This window comes from Odocoileus virginianus, chromosome 11 (genome assembly GCF_023699985.2).
Source record: "Odocoileus virginianus isolate 20LAN1187 ecotype Illinois chromosome 11, Ovbor_1.2, whole genome shotgun sequence".
NCBI classification, from domain to species: Eukaryota; Metazoa; Chordata; class Mammalia; order Artiodactyla; family Cervidae; genus Odocoileus; species Odocoileus virginianus.
Window position 1 is genome coordinate 57,232,796 of NC_069684.1, and position 23,492 is coordinate 57,256,287.

A 23,492-nucleotide genomic window follows, 5' to 3' on the forward strand; every position below is an offset into this window, starting at 1 on the left:
ATGAAGACTTCCTAAAGTCTTGGTTTCTTTCTGGTACAGACACATTTATCTGTTCATATACAAATCTCCGTGACAGTAAATATTTAGCAACAGAGCTTATTTCAATGAAAATATTGCTTTAAATAAAACTTTCACATCTGTTCTTTCAATTAAAAAGATATAATTAACATAATTCATGACAGTACAATAAACACTGAAATACGTATTTTTTTCCACACAAAATACAACTTTATCCATTTTTATTTAATCAAAACTGATCAGACTAATAAAACTTGAGCCTAGATAATAGTTGCGAGGTTTCAGCAAAAATCAGAGTTAAGTGTCTTAACCTTTCATATAGGGGTTGTCTCCCCTGCAACAAACAGTAATTCATACAAAAGGGTTTCACTGTAATTAGTATTGTTTGAATTGCCTGATCTGATCCAGAGCAAATTGTCTGTGGAGAGCAGCAGGACTGGATTATTTATCAACAGTCTGAGCAATTAGGAAACAGTTGGCTGCAATATGTTATTTACAAATGAACACAATGATGTTCCTTCATTTTAAATTCTCTTTCTTCCTTATAGCAAGCATGGCATAATTCTTGGTGTTGAGGTGAATTTAAAATATTTACTTAAATATAGCATTTCCATAGGGCAAATATAACCATTAAATATTTTTATACAGAAGAAACACATTGGAAGCTTTATGTTTGAGAAAGTTGGGTTCAGAAATGAGATTATTCATCTTTTTTCATGCTGCCCTTCAGCCAGCAGCAGGGAGCTTTCAAGCCACAGCCCTGAGTTCAATTCCTCACTTTGCTCTTACCAGCTGGGTAGCTTGAATATGGTACTTGAAGTCTCCCAGTCTTGACTTCTAGCCTCATAAAATGATACATCACATACTTCACGGAGTTGTTGTGAAGAATCAAATGAGATAAAGTATTTAAGGTGCAAAGTTGATGGTTATTAGGAAAGGGATTGTCACTGTTATACATTTAGTGGCTCAAAGTATATAATTTAACTATAAGTAAAATTCCAAAGAGGCTTCCCTTGTAGCCCAGTAGGTAAAGAATCTGCCTGCAGTGCAGGAGACCCCGGTTCGATCCCTGAATTGGGAATATCCCCTGGAGAAGGAAATGGCAACCCACTCCAGTATCCTTGCCTGGAAAATCTCATGGACAGAGGAGCCTGGTGGGCTGCAGCCCATGGGGTCACAAAGAGTCGGGCACAATTGAGTGACTAACACTTACTTACTTAAAATTCCAAAAGAAGCTAAATTTTATTTTGAATAAAGAAGAGAGAAATACGTTTGAACCTAAACTTTAACTAATTTTCTAGTTAAAAGGTAGAAAAGGACTTTGATTCTAACTTATCATTCTTATATGAAGCCCAGATTGATGTTGCATCTATTCTCAATCTCTAGCCCAGATGCTTCTGAAAATACCAGCAAAACTTGGCAGAAAACACTGAATGATTCATTTATTATGAGGTACCTGGAATAGTCAAATTCACAGAGACAGACAGACAACAGTGGTTACCAGGCACTGGAGGAAGAAGAGCAGATCCTGTTTACTGGGTAGACTTCCCCTTTGAGATGATGGAGGAGTTTTGGAGCTGGGCAGTGGCGGCAGTTGCATGACAATGCAACTGGACTGAATGTCACTGCATGGTACAGTTCAAAATAGTCAAAATGATCAATTTTATGCTACACATATTTTATCACAGTTTAAGAAAAAACACTAAAAAATAATTTTTGATTGTGACTTGTGCATTTTCACAAGCTATCTAGGAGACACACTGGACACTTCCAAAGTTTTAAAAATTTCATCTTAGTCTCTATGTTTCGATTCTAAGCCAAGAAGTTTGTTATGCTAATATGTGCCCTTTTGGTTACATGAGTAGTTAAATGATAATTCATACCAAAGCCTATGTTCTTAATATTATTTTTCAGGTTTCTGTCTGTCCTAAAAGTGTTTTCCATTCATTCCATGAAGTTCGATAAGCAAAGCATATCCTAAGTACTAAATATTAATAATATATCTAGGAACCACAGACAATAGTAATTCATCAGCAGATATTCTCAAGTTTCCTTACTATAAATTAATTTTATATCTTATTGTTAAGGTACTAAGTCTGTTTTAAAGAGGAAAACTAAAGATCTGGGATGAAGCTCAAGCATAAAATATAATTTCAATGCAATGAAAACATGGCATTCAATTTTAGATATTCCCAAAATATTCGTGAACAAATGAAGAAAGGGAATGAGAGAGTGAGAGGGAGAAAGAGGAAAGATAAACAGAATTAATATGTTGCTTTTACAACAGATAAAGTAGAAAGGATTCCTGGGATGAAACACAGCATTTGAACACTGAATTAACCACTTGTTCGCTATATGGCCTTTGTCATGTCACCTAGCTCAATTTTTAGAAGGCTTCTAAAATTTTTTCTGGAAGTTGTATTCTTTTAAAAGCAATTTTCTGAGCACTTAATACCTATGTGGACCTTTCAGACAGGGCTGCTATTTGGTGGGAATGGATCTGTGATATTGATGGGAGCATGTTTCGTATTTGAATTTCTTTTTTTTTCTATCAGGTGAATTACAGTGTGGAGCGAGGGTGGGGATAAATGAGAAACACTCTCTTACAGTTCATGCGATATTCAAAACTCACCATATCAGGTCCCAATTTTGTTCTCCAATTATCTTGTCTTCTTTTAGTCGCTAAGTCATGGCTGACTCTATGCAGCCCCATGGACCGCAGCCCTCCAGACTCCTCTGTCCTCAGGATTCTCCAGGCAAGAATACTGGAGTGGATTGCCATGCCCGCCTCCAGGGGATCTTCCTCACTCAGGGATGGTACCCACGTCTCCTGCACTGGCGGGCAGATTCTTTACCGCTGAGCCACAGGGAAGCCAATCTCTCACCGGGCCACTCCTTTAAAACTCAATCTGATCAAATTATCTTCTCTTCACTTCCATGCTCACACTATTCCCTTTGCCTGAAATGTCTTCTCATTCTTTTCTAACCAACCAAATTCGCTCTCTGTTTTTCTTCTAAGTATTTACAGGAGAAATTACCTTTTCTCCCCCACTCCAAGAAGCAGCTGACATTCTCTCAGCTCCAGTGGATACTTGCAAACCAGTTCAGACAAGGAGGAAGTACTCCTGGAAAAACTACAACCACAACAAAAACCCAAAGAACAACAACAGCAAAATAATAATAATAATAATAATAAAACCTCACTGTTAACTCTCAAACTTCTTACATTTATCGCTCTCCCTCTGTTTTCGGAGGTGTCAGTCCTCCTCCGGGACACTCTTCCTTTCCTCCTTGTTGCCTCTCTGCCCTGCTCCAATAAACCAGGCAAAAGAGCTAACTCTTCACAACTCCAGCTGCTATCTTGAGACTTTTCAAATCCATGTATCCACAACACTCTCAAATACTTGTTCTCACAACTGCCCCGTTTTTCTAAGTCCCAATGCTGTCCACTTACTTTCATAGCCATGTTCCAGACCCTGGGAACTAGACATGCTCCGCCTCTTAAGTCTTAAACTCAGCAAATTCTCCTCCTTAAATTCCTGATGCCTTAATTTCTAATAAAGGTTTTTAGTTTAGACAGACCTAGGACAGGTGTTTCCTTTTCCTCAGTTTCAAACTTCTTTTTCATATATTTTTATATACAATAGCTGTATTGATATTTTGCTACATGAACATACCATAAATTAACCAATCTTTTCTGTTACTGTTGAGCCTTTAGGTTGGAGGCCAAGAAAATCTGAGTTTCAAATGCTTGATCATTCTCACAAACAGAAAGTAACACATGTTTATAATAAATCTGAGTGGTGTGTGTGTGTGTAAGTGTGCTCTGTTGTGTCTGACTCTTTTGTGACCCCATGGGCTGCAGCCCACAAGGCTCCTCTGTCCAAGGGATTTCCCAGACCAAGAATACTGGAGTGGGTTGCCATTTCCTCCTCCAGGCAATCTTCCCGAATCAGGGATCAAACCCACATCTTCTGCGTCTCCAGCACTGACAGGCTGGTTCTTTACCACTGAGTACCCAAGAAGCCTAAATTTGAATGATGCATCTATACAAACCTGACCAGATTAACTGGCTTTTTCTGCTAGGCCAGGCAATACAGAGGAACTATTTGCAGTAAAGTGATGACACTGGAAATTTTAGAAGCTATGCACATATGGATAACAGATCTGGGGAGCCTGTGCCTTTGTTATTTTCCACATCAGTGCCATCCTCATTTTATAATTTTGAGTATGATCATTAAAATGATTTATTATCAAATAATCATGAGTATTTTGTGCATATGCTTTTCCTTGTTCGCTGGCCACTGATAGCAATATGGTCATTATCAACAGCTTATTGTTAAAATAACCTTTCTTCTTCCACCACACACAAAAAATTAAAAGCCAATTATATCGCTTCTCAAAGTTAATATATCTTTAAAACAAAGTAAACTAAACTTATATTCATATAATTATAATGAAAATGTTAGTAAAGTTTTAAATTAATATTAGGAAGTCAGAGTCTTAACTTATCCAGCCTTTGATATTTAAAATGCCAGATCCTGAGGGGGAAAAATAGATTATGTTTCAGTCTTCTGCTCTAACATTAAAGAGAGATAAATGTTGCCTTAATGTATAACTGACCTGAAAGCCCGACAAACAGATTTGGAAAATGAATTAGGCTATATATAGTACATTCATTCATCTAATGAAAAGAAATAAAAATATCCGTACAAGCAACTATGTCAATCTCACCAGTTTTAAAAATAATGACCAAAATTTTATGCATTTTTACTATCCATTAAAAAACAAACCTGCTGGTATTTATCATCACATCACATAATGAGAGTTGATAATAGATGATACCCTTCGTTCCACTTAAAGCTAACAGAATCTTTCTATTTTTACTTTTCTAAATATTAATCAAATACAAAAATTTTGTAAGCAGAACAGTAAAATGATAAGAAGTATATACATATTGTGAGCCTTTTTGGCAATAACATTATTTTTATAATTTGAAGGATACTCTATTTTTTAATGTGAGTTATTTTTATAAATTAAATGGTTCTATCATAGGCTAGTGATATTACGTTAACAAAAAGTTTTAATCAAGTTCTGTTAATATGGTGGCCATATATATTATTTACTGAATTAGCTCAATTTAAAAACATAACATTGAGCTGTTTAGATCTATAGTGTTCTATATATATTTATTTATCTCATGATAATGTATATAGAATTAATCATGTATATTAGGGTAGCTGCTTTCAGAGTGTATAATTGATATTAAATACAATATAAACTATGTAATGGTAAAATATGGGCTTCCCAGGTGGCACTAGTGGTAAAGAACCCACCTGCCAATGCAGGAGACATAAGAGATGCAGGTTCGATCCCTGGGTCAGGAAGATCCCATGGAGGAGGAAATGGCAACCTACTCCATTATTCTTGCCTAAGAATCCCATGGACAGAAGAGCCTGGAGGGCTATGGTCTATGGAGCCACAAACAGTTGGACAGAATGAAAAGCGACTTAGCATGAATGGAGAAAGGAAACTGAAAAGGATAACAAGATGTACACAGTTGTCCTGTATAGGTTATATTGGTGAATTCACTCAGATAACACTCAAAGTGATAGTTTTCCAAGAGATAGATGATACATTTCAGCATTATTCTGGTACTATCATCTACAGAAATGACTGTATTCACTTCACCATTTATGAAACAAAACAAGGAGTGGTAAGGACAAGCTACTTAGAACATTATACAGCTGAAAACAAGAAGGGGACCAAAACAGTACGACCATCTGAGTACCCAAGAGGAAGAGCAGGTTGCAGGGAATCCACAGCAGGAATCCAGCAGGCCTGCCGTGCATATCAACTGAGCACGCCCCGGGTGCCTAGAGATCCACTGCTAATGGAAAAGGAGAGTCAGAGTACATCCCTATTAACAGGGGAGAGTTTCAAGGTTATGAATCAACAGTCCTCACTTCTTCACATGGACAAATTTGGGTCATGTTGCCAGATACAGCATTATAAAAGTCAGCAGGAAGATCTGAAATGGAGGTTGAAAACTAAAATAAACAAAAATAGCTGTCATTCAGGAAGGAAAAAGGAATCAAATCATAAAGGAAAATTGGAATGGTTCTGTTATTTCGGGTTAGTGAGGGAATGATAGTGAAGAACGCATAACACTCCAGGACTGGATAAGTCAGCTGGTGTTGCTTTGAAAATTATTTAAAAGCTGGATGGAAATATTTTGGTATAGTAGAATTTTAAGGGAGAATTTTAAGGTTCTGTCTAGAAATACAGAACCTATCTAAAATAGAGATCCTAGGACTTCTGACTTTCCACAATTTACTTTCCATTTGACCTTTGCCATATGTGAGACTGTTGATAACTCCAAGATATCTAATAGTTTTCTCCTTTGGTTCCTGTGATATTGTGTCTCTGCTTTTCTGTTTATTATCTATCTATAATTCCCTTCCTCTAGCTAAATCCTACGAATGCATTTCACAAGCCTCAATTCTTGGCCCTCTGCTCTACTGTTCAGATACTTTTCCATCAGGTAGAAAATCCTGCCATCTTACACTGATGGCTCTAAAACCTTTTTCTCCAGTTCTGACTCTTCAGCTAAAAGTTCTCTTTAATAAGCATTTGTTCAGTGCTAATTATAATGTGACAGCCACTCTGCTGAGAGATAGCACAGTCGCCTTACAAGATACCACCACATGGAGGTGTCCTAACATCATCACACACTCAAAATCTCAGAATTTCATTTTGCAAAACTTCACTGATTGTCCAACTCAGAACATTTTCTTATCAACATCCATGCTTTTGTTGTCATTACAACCATTAATCAGCTTTGCTGAGAAAAAACAAAAAAGAATGCAGCTATCTCAGTAGCTTATAAAACAAAATGATTATTTCTCATTCACATTACCTGTGGGCTAAGCTTCCCTGTGGCTATGGTCCACAACACATGGCTTAGCCCAAAACCAATGCAATGGGGAGGAATCATTCCTTTACAAGAAAAGGGGTAGGGAAGAATTTTTGGCACACATGAATACTAAACACCTGCTATGTTGGCCATAGTAAGGTCTCCAACTTATGTCCCTATGAGTAATTAATTTATCCAGCTAGCAAAAGATTCGGCAGGCTTTCTATGTAACATTTACTGTGATCGTTTGAGATATAGTAACTAGAACAGTCTTTGCCTCTCAGGAGGTCCCAGTCAAATGAGAGGTATCAGTAAACAAATGGGTCACAGTGACACAAATACCTACAGGAGCGAAGCATGAGGAAGGCACACCTGATGTCTTCCGTCTCCTACCATTCTACACTCAACCTCAGATCAGGGAAGGTCAATCTTTAAGCAAAGTCTTGAGGCATGAGTAGGCATTCAGACCAGTGGGAAGCAGGTCAGAGTGAAGAAGGGCATCCAGGCAAAGTAAATAGCATTTGCAAGAAGCCTGTAGGGCACAGCATATCTTAGCAATGGCAAATGGTTTATTTACAATGTTGTGTTAGTTTTAGGTGTGCAGCAAGGTGCATCAGGTATGCAGACCCATATATCCACTCTTTGTTTAGATTCTTTTTCCCATAAAGAGGTCATTACAGGGTATTGAGTAGAGTTCTCTGTGCTATACAGTAGGTTCTTATTAGTTATCTCTTTTATACACAGTAGTGAATAGAGTATATTTCTAGAGGTGTAGCAAGAAGTAAGGTTAGACAAGAAGGGATCATGAGACAATGAAAATCCACCACGTCATGCTGAAGAGTGTGAATTTTACACTGTGTGCTATGGCCAGGACTGCAGGCATGGGAGTAAAATTACTCTTGATTCCTAGTTTAGGTTGGAATCAAGAGACTTTTCTGAGGGACAATGCCAAGTAGTTGATGACTGAAAGGAGACAGAAGGTGGGGAAAAGAGTGTGGCGAGGAGTCGAGAATGAGTTTGGATTTCTGGCTGAATGGTTGTGCCATTTACTTGAATAAAAGCATACAGAAGGAGGAATAGCTTTGGGGTGCCTCAGGGACCTCCAAAAAAAGATTTTTAGAAGGTAGGTAGCATATGGATATACAGGGATCAGAAACTGGGAACCTTAGTCCCGTCTTTTAAACTCCTTGAGTCTCCATGTCTTCATCTATAAAAAGAAGATAGAACACCTGCATTTTCTACTTGACAGACTATTACTGGAAAATATGAAGCAATGAGTGTAAAACATGTTTTTAAACAAGAAAGGCCCTTAAAAGTGTAGGAAATTATTTGATAAAAATCACATTCAGCTCCTTACCAATGTTCTGCTAGTCCTCAACCTCTCTCCAGCCACCTACATCAACATCCTCACCTCTTCCTGTTACACCACACACATTCCCAGTTCCAAGCCTTCATTCACACAGTTCCTAATTGAAATGTCCTTTCCTCTCCCCAAGCTATAGTCTCCTGATCCTCAGAGGTTCAGCACAAGCCTCACCACTTTGACCTTCAGAGATAACATTAACTTCCTACCTGAGCGCTTATTATCTGCCTGTGTGTGTTTGGTGGGGGAGTATCCTTTAAATTGACTTGCCTTTTTAATTAATTTTCTGTATTTAATAGATAATATATTCACATTGTTTAAAATTCAAAAACCTACCAAAGGGTTTACAGTAAAAAGTCTATTTCTTATGCCTAGTCCTCAAGTACTCGGTTCTCTTCTCCTCCAGGCAATTAATATCATTTTCTTGTGATCCTTCCTCAGAAAAGCAAATTAAAATCAATGGCTTTCAGATCACGCTCTGCTGGCTCAGATGACAACAGAGTCCACAAGGAAAGAGACCAAGCAGTTCTGTTTCCAGTTTCCAAAATAGCTATGCTGTTTGCACCTGTTTTTAGCATACGGGGATTAAAAAGTTTGCTACATTTTATTTAAGGGGGAGTTCTATTACAAAAGTTTTAAAATCACTAACTATACCATTCATTTTATAACTTAATATATACTATAAGGCATTATTATTATTATTATTGTATGCAGCTGTTAGGCAAAAAAAAATTATGCAGAATAAATTTGGAAATGGTGGTTTAAAGATAGCTACTATAGGACTATATGTGTGACAAGATATACTAATGTGCATGACAAGATAATTAATATAGATTTAAACACTATCCTTAATTCATGCCCCACTCCCAACTCATGAGAATAGAAGCTCCTTTTATGCATTTTTGCTTCAGTCAGTTTATATGTGACTGTCCATCCCCAGCATTACTCCCCTAAAACCTGAGCTCTGAGAAATCATACTGAGGGGGTGGGGGACATTAAGGGGAGAAACGTGGGCAGAAAAAGAGAAATAATGAAGAAAATATTCCACATGCCTGGGAAAGAGTGGGGCATTAGCTTTTTGTAATAATACAACATTTGGCATTCCTTTTGCTCCTGAAAAAGTGAAAGAAATTGTTAGTCGTTCGGTCATGTCTGACTCTGTGACCCCATGGACTGTAGCCCACCAGGCTCCACTGTCCGTGGGATTATATAGGCAAGAACTCTGGAGTGGGGTGCCATTCCCTTCCCCAGGGGATCTTCTTGATCCAGCGATCAAACTTGGGTCTCCTGCATTGCAGGCATATTCTTTACCATCTGAGCCACCAGGGAAGTCTGGGATGTGGCTAAAACTAGGGATAAATTTGGTAGCATCTGTGGAGGAAACAGGATTCTGAACACCAGCAAAGATACCAGCTCTGGCAAAAACACCCTTTCCCTTTATGTGGCGAAACTGTCATGGAGTCCTTGAAGGATGAATCCTGAAGGACTGAACACATGAGCTTGGACAATAGATATCTTATGAATGAAGACTGGACAAAGGTGAGGATTTCTGCTCTGGTGGCACTATTTAAGCCTCACAGGACCTCTCTATAAACCCGAGAAGAGAAATCTCCAATAGTGATTGAGACTGAACTGCCTACCTCTCCATGTAAGGGTTCTGGGATCAAATCAAATTGCGTTTGAATTTTTCTCCACTTATCACTAACAATGCATCCTTGGGGAAGTAACAATCTTTGGGCGTAAACTATAAAATGGTGATAATATTCATAGGACTGGCATAGACTTCAGTTGGTATTATTGTTGTTTAATTGCTAAGTCATGTCTGACTCTTGGGACCCTATGGACTGTAGCGTGCCAGGCGCCTCTTCCATGGGATTTTCCAGGAAAGAATACTGGAGTGGCTTGCCATTTCCTTCTCCCAGGAATCTTTCTGACCCAGGGATCGAACCCATGTCTCCTGCTTGGCAGGTGGATTCTTTACCACTGAGCCACCTGGGGAGCCCTTAGTTGGTATATATGTTAAGTATATAAAGTGCTTAGTACAATATTTCACTCCCATTAGTCAGCCAGTAAATGGCAGCTATTTTAATCTCATTCAGTAATTATATGCCGAGATCGGATTATGTTATTTACTGAGATCTTTATGTCAGGTACTATCCCTAAGATCATGCCATCTGGTCCCATCACCTCATGGGAAATAGATGGGGAAACAGTGGAAACAGTGTCAGACTTTATCTTTTTGGGCTCCAAAATCACTGCAGATGGTGATTGCAGCCATGAAATTAAAAGATGCTTACTGCTTGGCAGGAAAGTTATGACCAACCTAGATAGCATATTAAAAAGCATATTACGTTGCCAACAAAGGCTATGGTTTTTCCAGTAGTCATGTATGGATGTGAGACTTGGACTGTGAAGAAAGCTGAGCGCCAAAGAACTGATGCTTTTGAACTGTGGTGTTGGAGAAGACTCTTGAGAGTCCCTTGGACTGCAAGGAGATCCAACCAGTCCATCCTGAAGGAGATCAGTCCTGGGTGTTCATTGGAAGGACTGATGCTGAAGCTGAAACTCCAGTACTTTGGCCACCTCATGCAAAGTGTTGACTCACTGGACAGACCCTGATGCTAGGAGGGGTTGGGGGCAGGAGGACAGGGGGACAACAGAGGATGAGATGGCTGGATGGCATCACTGGCTCTATGGACATGAGTTTGAGTAAACCCCGGGAGTTGGTGATAGACAGGGAGGCCTGGTGTGCTGCGATTCATGGGGTCGCAAAGAGTCGGACACATCTGAGTGACTGAACTGAACTGAACTGATGCACACAATGGCAAAAACAGATAAATAAAAAAGTAGATATGTTCAAAACCACCATACAGATTAACAGATTTAAAAACGATCAAGAACCAATTTAACTGAGGAAAATATCCTTTTTTTCCCCCGAAACCCAAAGATAATCAGATCCAAATCTGGAGAATAACTTGGTGATCATGCTGAGTAGACATTCTGTGTGATCCAGTCGAGACCCTAAAGTAACAAAACAAATTTTCTTGGGTGGCTCATTACTTGAACTTTTTAAAGATTTTTTTTCAGCAACTCCAATATCATTAGAACAAATACAGATCCCAGAGTTGAATATTTTGACTATAGTCACTGAAATGTATACATTTTCATATGCTTGACTAAAAGGAGGTGTCAATCATTCATTCATCTGGATGGTGACTTGTGAGTAGAAAGAGCAGCATGAAAGTTAAGTCGGTAATGTTCATGGAAAGTCATATGCATCAGTATAGTCTACAGTCATGTCTACACAAAGACATAGATCTCATGATGAATAATAATAAATAATGAGGCTGAAGATGCTCATTATTCCATAGAAAACAATTTAATTTTTGATCATTCTGTTTACGTAATCTGACTCTATTAAAAATTGACTTGCAGGAACTCCGACTCACCGAATCTGGGAAAATTTGAGCAGCAAACCAATTAGTGATAATTTATTATAATCCATTAAACAAAATAGGAACACATGAGTTAAAACTGTTATAAATAAATGAATGAATAAAGAGGGAAAAGGCTCTTTCTTATATGAAAATGCTAACGAGAAAATGTAGAAGAAATGACAAGGTTAGGAAAATCACTATTTGACAAATATAATAATTCTTACTCTAGTAAGAATCATAATGACATGGTAAATCTAGAATAAAAAATTTTAGCAATGAAGAAGATATATACCCAGTCTTAAAACACTTCCTCATAAGACAAAAATAGCAAGTCTAAAAGTATGAGCTATACCACCTTAAATTAACAAATTTAGCATCAACTGCCATGAGACAAACTGACATCATATGGTTCCTAATATGATGTATTGACATGTACTGTAATATAAAATGTAAAACCTCACTATAAAAATGAAGAAATATAAACCAAAACTGAGGAATAATATAAAAAAATAACTATTCTATACTCTTCAAGAGTAAAGGTCATGAAAAGCATAGATAGACCAAACACATTAAAGGTAACTAAAGAGAAACAACAACTAAATACAATGTGAAACACTGGTTTATAGCCTGGAAATGATGTGTTTTCTATAAGTTAAATTATTGGGACAATCAGTGAAATATGAATAGAATCCAAAGAACAGACAATTGATTTGTGTAGATGTCAGTTTCCTGATTCTGATCATTTTAATATAGTTATGTAGAAGACATCCACTGATGAATTGAGAGGCAAGGGGCACTTTCTATAACTGTGTCTAGATGATTCAAAATAGCAGTGGAAAAATAAACAAAAATACATATAGAAGGGGGAGGAGCTAAGATGGCAGAGGAATAGGATGGGGAGACCACTTTCTCCCCTACAAATTCATGGAAAGAACATTTGAACGCTGAGCAAACGTCACAAAACAACTTCTGATCGCTAGCAGAAGACATCAGGCACCCAGAAAAGCAGCCCATCATCTTCAAAAGGAGGTAGGACAAAAGATAAAAGATAAAAAGAGAGACAAAAGAGCTAGGGATGGAGACCCGTCCTGGGAAGGGAGTCTTAATATAGGAAGTGTCCAAACACCAGGAAACCCTCTCACTGGCGGGTCTGGGGGAAGTTTTTGAATCTCGGAGGGCAACCTAACTGGGAGGAAAAATAAATAAAACCCACAGATTACATGCCTAAAAGCAACTCCCAGCAGAAAAGTACCCCAGATGCCCGCATCCACCACCAGCAAGTGGGGACGGAATGGAGAGGAGCAGGCGGCATTGCTTAGGATAAGGATCGGGGCTGAATGCCCTGAGGGTAATCGGAGGGAGTTAACCGTGAGATAGCAACTTAAACTGTGGGATAGCAAGAGAGAGAGAGAAAATTAAGCAGCCTGAACACAAAGCGGGCCCGTTCGCAGAACAAAGGAAGAACTGAGCGATCTCAGAGAAGAACTGGCCGGCAGCAGACTGGCCCATCCCCCACCAGAGGCTGGAGGCGGGGGGAGGGAAAAGGGGCAAACTCCGCCCTAGAGATGGCACCGCTACCAAACTGCAAACAGGCTCCCAGTTTCTAACCAAAGACTTCCTGAGATTCTGGATGGTTGACATCCACCCGGAGGGTCGCGGCTAGAGACCAGCTCCCCAGAAGGGACACAAGGCGCGAGGAAACTGAGGCTGGGACAGCGGAGGGGATAAGGCGCACTGCACCCGTGGAGAGTGCGCTGGACAAGCTCCTGGCTGCCTGAGCTGCTCCGACTGGGGAAGGAACAAAACGCAGGCCCAACCGAGTCTGCGCTTTTGTGGAGGACCCAAAAACTGGAACTGCACGCAAAGCAGGGCCCGCTCCCTGGCGAGCAGCCTAGAGCCTGAGCAGTGTAGACGGGGAAAGCACACGCTGCAAGCGGGGGCAAACCCAGTGTGGCCGGAACATGTGCCGGTGACATTTGTCTGCAGCGCCCCTCCCTCCCCACAGCACGACTGAACAAGCGAACCTAAACAAGAGACCACCACCGCCCGCCTGTGTCAGGGCGGAAATTAGACACTGAAGAGACCGGCAAACAGAAGCCAAATAAACAAAGGGAACCGCTTCAGAAGTGAACGGTGCAACAGATTAAAATCCCTGTAGGTAACACTGACTACACAGGAAGGGGCCTATAGATATCGAGAAGTGTAAGCGGGAACAAGGAGCTATTTGAAACTGAACCGAACCCACACTGCCCGCAACAGCTCCAGAAAAATTCCTAGATATATTTTTACTTTTTTTTTCTTTAATTAAAAAAAATTTTTCTTTTCTTTTTTATTTTTTATCTTTTATTTTCTTTTAAAATTCCCTATTACTCCTCTATTACTCCTTAACTTTCATTTTCATATATTTTTACTATTTTTTTAATTAAAAATTTTTTTTATTTTTTTTCTCTTATTTTCTTTAAAGTCCTCTATTACTCCTCTTACTACTCCTTAACTTTCATTTTCATTTCACTATAACCTTGCAAAAAAAAAAAGAGGCCCTATATTTAAACTGAACTTCATATATATTTCTAAAATTTTTTGTGTTTTTGTTTTTAATATTGTATTTTTAAGAGTCTAACCTCTACTCTAGATTTTTAATCTTTGTTTTTCAGTATTTGATATCAATTTTGGACATTTAAGAATCCAATATTCACTACCCATTTTTACTCAGGAGTGTGTTGATTACTCTCTCCCACTTTTGACTCTCTGTTTTCTCCCCCAGATCACCTCTATTTCCTCCTTTCCCCTTCTCTTCCCAATCCAATTCTGTGAATCTCTGTGGGTGTCTGGCCTACGGAGAACACTTAGGGAACAGAGAACTGCATAGATCTGTATCTCTCCTCTTGAGTCCCCCTTTTTCTCCTGCTCATTTCTATCTCCCTCCTCCTTCTCCTCTTCTTCATGTAACTCTGTGAACCTCTCTGGGTGTCCCTCACGATGGAGAATCTTTTCACCATTAACCTAGAAGTTTTATTATCAGTGCTGTATAGTTGGAGAAGTCTTGAGGCTACTGGAAGAATAAGACTGAAATCCAGAGGCAGGAGACTTAAGCCCAAAACTTGAGAACACCAGAAAACTCCTGACTACAGGGAACATTAAGTAATAAGAGATCATCGAAAAGCCTCCATATCTACATTGAAACCAACCACCACCCAAGAGCCAATAAGTTTCAGAGCAAGACATACCACGCAAATTCTCCAGCAACGCAGGAACATAGCCCTGAGTGTCAACATACTGGCTGCCCAAAGTCACACCTAACACATAGATCCATCTCAAAACTCACTACTGGACACTCCATTGCACGCCAGAGAGAAGAAATCCAGCTCCATGCACCAGAACACCGACGCAAGCTTTCCTAATCAGGAAACCTTGACAAGCCAATCGTCCAACCCCACCCACTGGGAGAAACTTCCACAATAAAAAGGAACCACAGACCTCCAGAATACAGAAAGGCCACTCCAGACACAGCAATCTAAACAAGATGAAAAGGCAGAGAAATACCCAGCAGGTAAAGGAACATGAAAAATGCCCACCAAGTCAAACAAAAGAGGAGGAAATAGGGAATCTACCTGAAATAATGATAATAAAAATGATCCAAAATCTTGAAAACAAAATGGAGTTACAGATAAATAGCCTGGAGACAAAGATTGAGAAGATGCAAGAAATGTTTAACAAGGACCTAGAAGAAATAAATAAAAGTCAATTAATAATGAATAATGCAATAAATGAGATCAAAAACACTCTGGAGGGAACCAACAGTAAAAAAATGGAGACAGAAGATAGGATAAGTGAGGTAGAAGATAAAATGGTGTAAATACATGAAGCAGAGAGGAAAAAAGAAAAAAGAATCAAAAGAAATGAGGACAACCTCAGGGACCTCTGGGACAATAGGAAACGCCCCAACATTCGAATCATAGGAGTCCCAGAAGAAGAAGACAAAAAGAAAGGCCATGAGAAGTTATTCGAGGAGATAATAGCTGAAAACTTCCCTAAAATGGGGAAGGAAATAGTTACACAGGTCCAAGAAACCCAGAGAGTCCCAAACAGGATAAACCCAAGGCAAAACACCCCAAGACACATATTAATCAAATTAACAAAGATCAAACACAAAGAGCAAATATTAAAAGCAGCAAGGGAGAAACAACAAATAACACACAAACGAATTCCCATAAGGATAATAGCTGATCTATCAATAGAAACGCTTCAGGCCAGAAGGGAATGGCAGGACATACTTAAAGTAATGAAAGAGAATAACCTACAACCTAGATTACTATACCCAGCAAGGATCTCATTCAGATATGAAGGAGAATTCAAAAGCTTTACAGACAAGCAAAAGCTGAGAGAATTCAGCACCACCAAACCAGCTCTTCAACAAACACTAAAGGATCTTTTCTAGACGGGAAACACAGAAAGGTTGTATAAACGTGAACCCAAAACAACAAAGTAAATGTCAATGGGATCATACCTATCAATAATTACTTTAAATGTAAATAGGTTGAATGCCCCAACCAAAAGACAAAGACTGGCTGAATGGATACAAAAACAAGACCCCTATATACGCTGTCTACAAGAGACCCACCTCAAAACAAGGGACACATACAGACTAAAAGTGAAGGGCTGGAAAAAAATATTTCATGCAAACGGAGACCAAAAGAAAGCAGGAGTCACAATACTCATATCAGATAAAATAGACTTTAAAATAAAGGCTGTGAAAAGAGACAAAGAAGGACACTACATAATGATCAAAGGATCAATCCAAGAAGAAGATATAAAAATTATAAATATATATGCACCCAACATAGGAGCACCGCAATATGTAAGGCAAATGCTAATGAGTATGAAAGGGGAAATTAACAGTAACACAATAATAGTGGGAGACTTTAATACCCCACTCACAGCTATGGATACGGATCAACTAAACAGAAAATTAACAAGGAAACACAAACTTTAAATGACACAATGGACCAGCTAAACCTAACTGATATCTATAGGACATTTCACCCCAAAACAATCAATTTCACCTTTTTCTCAAGTGCACACGGAACCTTCTCCAGAATAGATCATATCCTGGGCGATAAATCTAGCCTTGGGAAATTAAAAAAAACTGAAATCATTCCAGTCATCTTTTCTGACCACAGTGCAGTAAGATTAGATCTCAATTACAGGAAAAAAATTATTAAAAATTCAAACATATGGAGGCTAAACAACACACTTCTGAATAACCAACAAATCATAGAAGAAATCAAAAAAGAAATCAAAATATGCATAGAAATGAATGAAAATGAAAACACAACAACCCAAAACCTATGGGACACTGTAAAAGCAGTGCTAAGGGGAAGATTCATAGCATTACAGGCCTACCTCAAGAAACAAGAAAAAAGTCAAATAAATAACCTAACTCTACACCTAAAGCAACTAGAGAAGAAAGAAATGAAGAACCCCAGGGTTAGTAGAAGGAAAGAAATCTTAAAAATTAGGGCAGAAATAAATGTGAAAGAAACTAAAGAGATCATAGCAAAAATCAACAAAGCTAAAAGTTGGTTTTTTTAAAAAATAAACAAAATTGACAAACTGTTAGCAAGACTCATTAAGAAACAAAGGGAGAAGAACCAAATTAATGAGATTAGAAATGAAAATAGAGAGATCACAACAGACAACACTGAAATACAAAGGATCATAAGAGACTACTACCAGCAGCTCTATGCCAATAAAATGGACAACTTGGAAGAAATGGACAAATTCTTAGAAAAGTATAACTTTCCAAAACTGAACCAGAAAGAAATAGAAGATCTTAACAGACCCATCACAAGCAAGGAAATCGAAACTGTAATCAGAAATCTTCCAGCAAACAAAAGCCCAGGACCAGATGGCTTCACAGCTGAATTCTACCAAAAATTTAGAGAAGAGCTAACACCTCTCCTACTCAAACTCTTCCAGAAAATTGCAGAAGAAGGTAAACTTCCAAACTCATTCTATGTGGCCACCATCACCCTAATTCCAAAACCAGACAAAGATGCCACAAAAAAAGAAAACTACAGGCCAATATCACTGATAAACATAGATGGAAAAATCCTTAACAAAATTCTAGCAAACAGAATCCAACAACATATTTAAAAAAATCATACATCATGACCACGTGGGCTTTATCCCAGGAATGCAAGGATTCTTTAATATCCACAAATCAATCAATGTGATACACCACATTAACAAATTGTAAGATAAAAACCATATGATTATTTCAATAGATGCAGAAAAAGCCTTTGACAAAATTCAACATCCATTTATGATTAAAACTCTCCAGAAAGCAGGGATAGAAGGAGCATACCTCAACATAATACAAGCTATATATGTCAAACCCACAGCAAGCATTACCCTCAATGGTGAAAAACTGAAAGCATCTCCCCTAAAATGGTGAACAAGACAAGGGTGCCCACTCTCACCACTACTATTCAACATAGTTTTGGAAGTTTTGGCCACAGCATCAGAGCAGAAAAAGAAGTAAAAGGAATCCAGATAGGAAAAGAAGAAGTGAAACTCTCACTGTTTGCAGAGGACATGATCCTCTAGATAGAAAACCCTAAAGACTCCACCAGAAAATTACTAGAGCTAATCAACGAATATAGTAAAGTGGCAGGATATAAAATTAACACACAGAAATCCCTTGCATTCCTATACAATGACAATGAGAAAACAGAAAGAGAAATTAAGGAAACAATACCATTCACCATTGCAACAAAAAGAATAAAATACTTAGGAATATATCTACCTAAAGAAACAAAAGACCTATACATAGAAAACTATAAAACACTGATGAAAGAAATCAAAGAGGAGACAAACAGATGGAGAAACATACCGTGTTCATGGATTGGAAGAATCAATATTGTCAAAATGACTATACTATCCAAAGCAATCTATAGATTCAATGCAATCCCTATCAAGCTACCAACGGTATTTTTCACAGAACTAGAACAAATAATTTCACAATTTGTATGGAAATACAAAAAACCTCGAATAGCCAAAGTAATCTTGAGAAAGAAGAATGGAACTGGAGGACTCAACCTGCCTGACTTCAGGCTCTACTACAAAGCCACAGTCATCAAGACAGTATGGTACTGGCACAAAGACAGAAATATATAGATCAATGAAACAGAATAGAAAGCCCAGAGATAAATCCACAAACCTATGGACACCTTATCTTCGACAAAGGAGGCAAAGATATACAATGGAAAAAAGACAACCTCTTTAACAAGTGGTTTTGAGAAAACTGGTCAACCACTTGTAAAAGAATGAAACTAGAACACTTTCTAATACCATACACAAAAATAAACTCAAAATGGATTAAAGATCTAAATGTAAGACCAGAAACTATAAAACTCCTAGAGGAGAACATAGGCAAAACACTCTCCAACATAAATCACAGCAGGATCCTCTATGACCCACATCCCAGAATATTGGAAATAAAAGCAAAAATAAACAAATGGGACCTAATTAAACTTAAAAGATTTTGCACAACAAAGGAAACTATAAGCAAGGAGAAAAGACAGCCCTCAGAATGGGAGAAAATATTAGCAAACGAAGCAACAGACAAAGGATTAATCTCAAAAATATACAAGCAACTCCTGAAGCTCAATTCCAGAAAAATAAATGACCCAATCAAAAAATGGGCCAAAGAACTAAACAGACATTTCTCCAAAGAAGACATACAGATGGCTAACAAACACATGAAAAGATGCCCAACATCACTCATTATCAGAGAAATGCAAATCAAAACCACGATGAGGTACCATTACACGCCAGTCAGGATGGCTGCTATCCAAAAGTCTACAAGCAATAAATGCTGGAGAGGGTGTGGAGAAAAGGGAACCCTCTTACACTGTTGGTAGGAATGCAAACTAGTACAGCCACTACAGGAGAATGGTGTGGAGATTCCTTAAAAAACTGGAAATAGAACTGCCATATGACCCAGCAATCCCACTTCTGGGCATACACACTGAGGAAACCAGATCTGAAAGAGACACGTGTACCCCAATGTTCATCGCAGCACTGTTTATAATAGCCAGGACATGGAAGCAACCTAGATGCCCATCAGTAGACGAATGGATAAGGAAACTGTGGTACATATACACCATGGAATATTACTCAGCCATTAAAAAGAATTCATTTGAATCAGTTCTAATGAGATGGATGAAACTGGAGCCCATTATACAGAGTGAAGTAAGCCGGAAAGATAAAACCAATACAGTATACTAATGCATATGTATGGAATTTAGAAAAATGGTAACGATAATCCTATATGCAAAACAGAAAAAGAGAGACAGATGTACAAAACAGACTTTTGGATTCTGTGGGAGAAGGCGAGGGTGGGATGTTTTGAGAGAACAGCATCGAAACCTGTATATTATCAAGGGTGAAACAGATCACCAGCCCAGGTTTGATACATGAGACAAGTGCTCAGGGCTGGTGCACTGGGAAGACCCAGAGGGATGGGATGGGGAGGGAGGTGGAAGGGGGGATATGGATGGGGAATACATGTAAATCCATGGCTGATTCATGTCAATGTATGGCAAAAACCACTACAATATTGTAAAGTAATTAGCCTCCAACTAACAAAAATAAATGGAAAAAAATTTTTTTAAATACATACAAAGCGGTAAGAGAAAATTATATCATACATTTGTTCACTTGAGTGAAGAACTCTGAGTCAAGAATATAGAAGAATTCCTTGTTCTATTTTTGCAACATTTCTATAAATTATTTCAAATTTATTTATTACTTCAAAATTTAAAAATAACTTTTTAAGTAGCCTTACAAATATGTAAGAGATTAGTGTTCTAGACAAGAAAACCCATGCTAACAATTCATGAAATTAATGAAATATCCTTTGTTTGTTGCAGACATGCAAGTGAGCTATTCATCCAAGTAAAGTAAAAGAAAAAACTTTCCTTGGTATTAGTGGAGTCTTAAAATCTTAAGAGACACATATTAATTAACTGGGAACATATAGCATTAAACAGGAACGTAAGAGAATCATGATATTTAGAGAATCTATCACTAAAGTAGGTTCCCCAGTAGGGACATCAGATCTACTCTATAAAAACATCACAGTGATTTTAAACCCAGCTGTGAGAGAGATCCAATACTTGTAAAAATTTGTGCCAGCATATTAAAAAAAACTTTGATTTCATGAAATCTAAAGTGTTAGGCTCTTCCTCTAAACAATCCCTTTATTTTATTAACATGTTTTACAATTTTCTTACCAAAGGCGGATACATTATTTTTTAACTTTTAATTGGAGGATAATTGCTTTACAGTGTTTTGTTAGTTTCTGCCATACATCAATATGAATCAGCCATAGGTATACACATGCCTGGCGTGCTGCAGTTCATGGGGTCATAAAGAGATGGACATGACTCAGCGACTGAACAACAACAATACATATGTTTCCTCCCTCTTATTATTTAGTTGTCTACTTATTTTTTCTTTTCTCCCTCTATATCTTTTAACTTCATTTAAATGCCTCTAATAAAGAATAAATTGAGAACAAATTCAAACTATGATAGTAGAAAGCATAACAAATCAGAAAATTAGTGAAGTAGGAAAATGATTAGAAACCTCCTCATTTTATATCAAAAAATTATTTTTTCCTAATTTCTAAAATCTCTTAACTGAAGTATAAGTTGGCATGTTATCTCAAACTTCTGCAAGTCGATTCGTGGATATAGATGACTGTGTTATGCTACATTTATTAAGGTAAATTTTCAAAGTTTCCCAAGAGTCGATAAAAGGGAATGATAAGTAGCACAGAGAGAAACTGCCTTACACTTTTCCTTTGTAGAATTAATTTGGGGCACTTTAACCAATGTTTACTAACTGTTTGGTGAGCCAGAGACTAGTCTAAATGTTGGTGGACCAAATATGAACAAGCCACAATGCTTACTCTGAAAAATCTCACCATCTAGAAAATGGAAAGAATCTTCAACAAATAAGTACATACAAATAATATGCTGTAAAGATTACTTTGACAAAAATAAAATATCTGATATAGTTTGGGTACAAAGAAGTTAGTCATCAATTCTTCATGGAAAAAATCAGGAAAGTCTTCTCTGAAGTCTTATTCTAAAAATTAAGCTCAATTTTGTTCTCATATAAATATTATCAATAACTCTAAAACTACTATAAATGTGACTGATGTGAATAAGTTACAATAAATTATATAAACCAAATGCTAACATATATAAATTTCATAATATTTACCTTCACAATTACTTGATATTGTTGTCTGCCTAAGTAACCTCTCCATTGTTTCTGAATAATTGTTGCTGCTCTGTGCAAATACCTAGGTAGAAAATATGCTTATTAGTATGCTTTCATTGAAACAATGATATATTTTCAATTTCTGCCTAGAACATTCCTTTCCACAATTCAAGAAATCAAATTCAAAGCCAAGGTTATGCATACTTTTAAAGACAGTATGGAGGTTCTCCCAAAAACTAAAAATATAACTACCATATGATTCAGCAGTCCACTCCCGGGTATATATCTGAAGAAAACAACAACACTAATTTAAAAAGATACATGCACCCTAATATTCATGGCAGTATTACTTACAATTACCAAGATATGGAAGCAACCTACGTGTTCATCAGAAGACGAATGGGTAGAGAAGATACTATATATTTTACATACACACACACACACACAGTAGAATATTGCTCAGCTATAAAAAAAGAATGAAATTTGGCCATTTTCAACAACATGGATGGAACTGGAGAGTATTATGCTTAGGGAAATTAGTAAGACAGAGGAAGCCAAATACTATATATTATCACTTATATGTAGAATCTAAAAAATAAAACAAGCTAGTGAAAATTAAAAATAAAAGCAAAAAGAATTTCAGACATAGAGAATGAACAATAGTTATCAGTGGGGAGAGGGAAGAAGGGGAAATAGACAGGGGTAGGGAAATAAGAGGTAATACTGTGTATAAAATAAATAAGCTACAGAGATATACTACAGCACAGGGAATACACCCAATGTTTCAGAGCTACGAGCTGTGCTTAGCTGCTCAGTTGTGTACGACTCTTTGCAAACCCAGGGACTGAAGCCCGCCAGGCTCCTTTGTCCACCGGGATTCTCCAGGCAAGAGTACTGGAGTGGGATGCCGTGCCCTCCTCCAGGGGATCTTCCCAACCCAGGGATCGAATCCAGCTTTCCTGCATTGCAGGCAGATTCTTTACCTTCTAAGTCACCAGGATGGAATATAATCTATAAAAGTTTTGCATCACTATGAAACAAATAGAGTAAATTACTTCAAAAAATAAATTAAAAGTAAATTATAAAGAAGAATACAATGAAAGACTATAAAACAGGTCATAGTGACATGTTGAGAAATAAGCCAGGCACTATTGACATGAATCACTACGAGTACTTTGAAATAATTCTTGAAGTCAAGATACACTTTCCTTTTTCACACTCATGTTACTCAGTCTATCCCAAGTAATGTCATTTTAGTCTGTTGAATTAAAAACTATTCTGCTGCCATGTTCCTATTTGGCATAGTGGCCAAGAGAAACCTCATCTTCCTGCTTTTACTTCCATGTCTGGCTCCTACTAGTTAATATAAGAAAGACTACAGTATAACCCCTAGCTCACCACCTGACTAATAATGGACTAATCATATTCCTTCTCCACCTCTTCAAGGGCAATATCTTTCAGA

The 23,492-nt window shown here is 37.7% G+C and overlaps 1 protein-coding gene across 2 annotated transcripts in view; it reads right to left on the reverse strand.

Moving 5' to 3' along the window:
• SPATA17 (spermatogenesis associated 17) overlaps positions 1 to 23,492 on the reverse strand; it is a 217,263-nt gene that overhangs the window by 166,380 nt on the left and 27,391 nt on the right. For both annotated transcript variants that reach the window (XM_070474511.1, XM_070474510.1), the window contains exon 3: positions 22,031 to 22,112. In XM_070474511.1, coding sequence (XP_070330612.1) covers positions 22,031 to 22,112 — 82 coding nt within the window. The remainder of the gene's footprint in view (positions 1 to 22,030; positions 22,113 to 23,492) is intronic.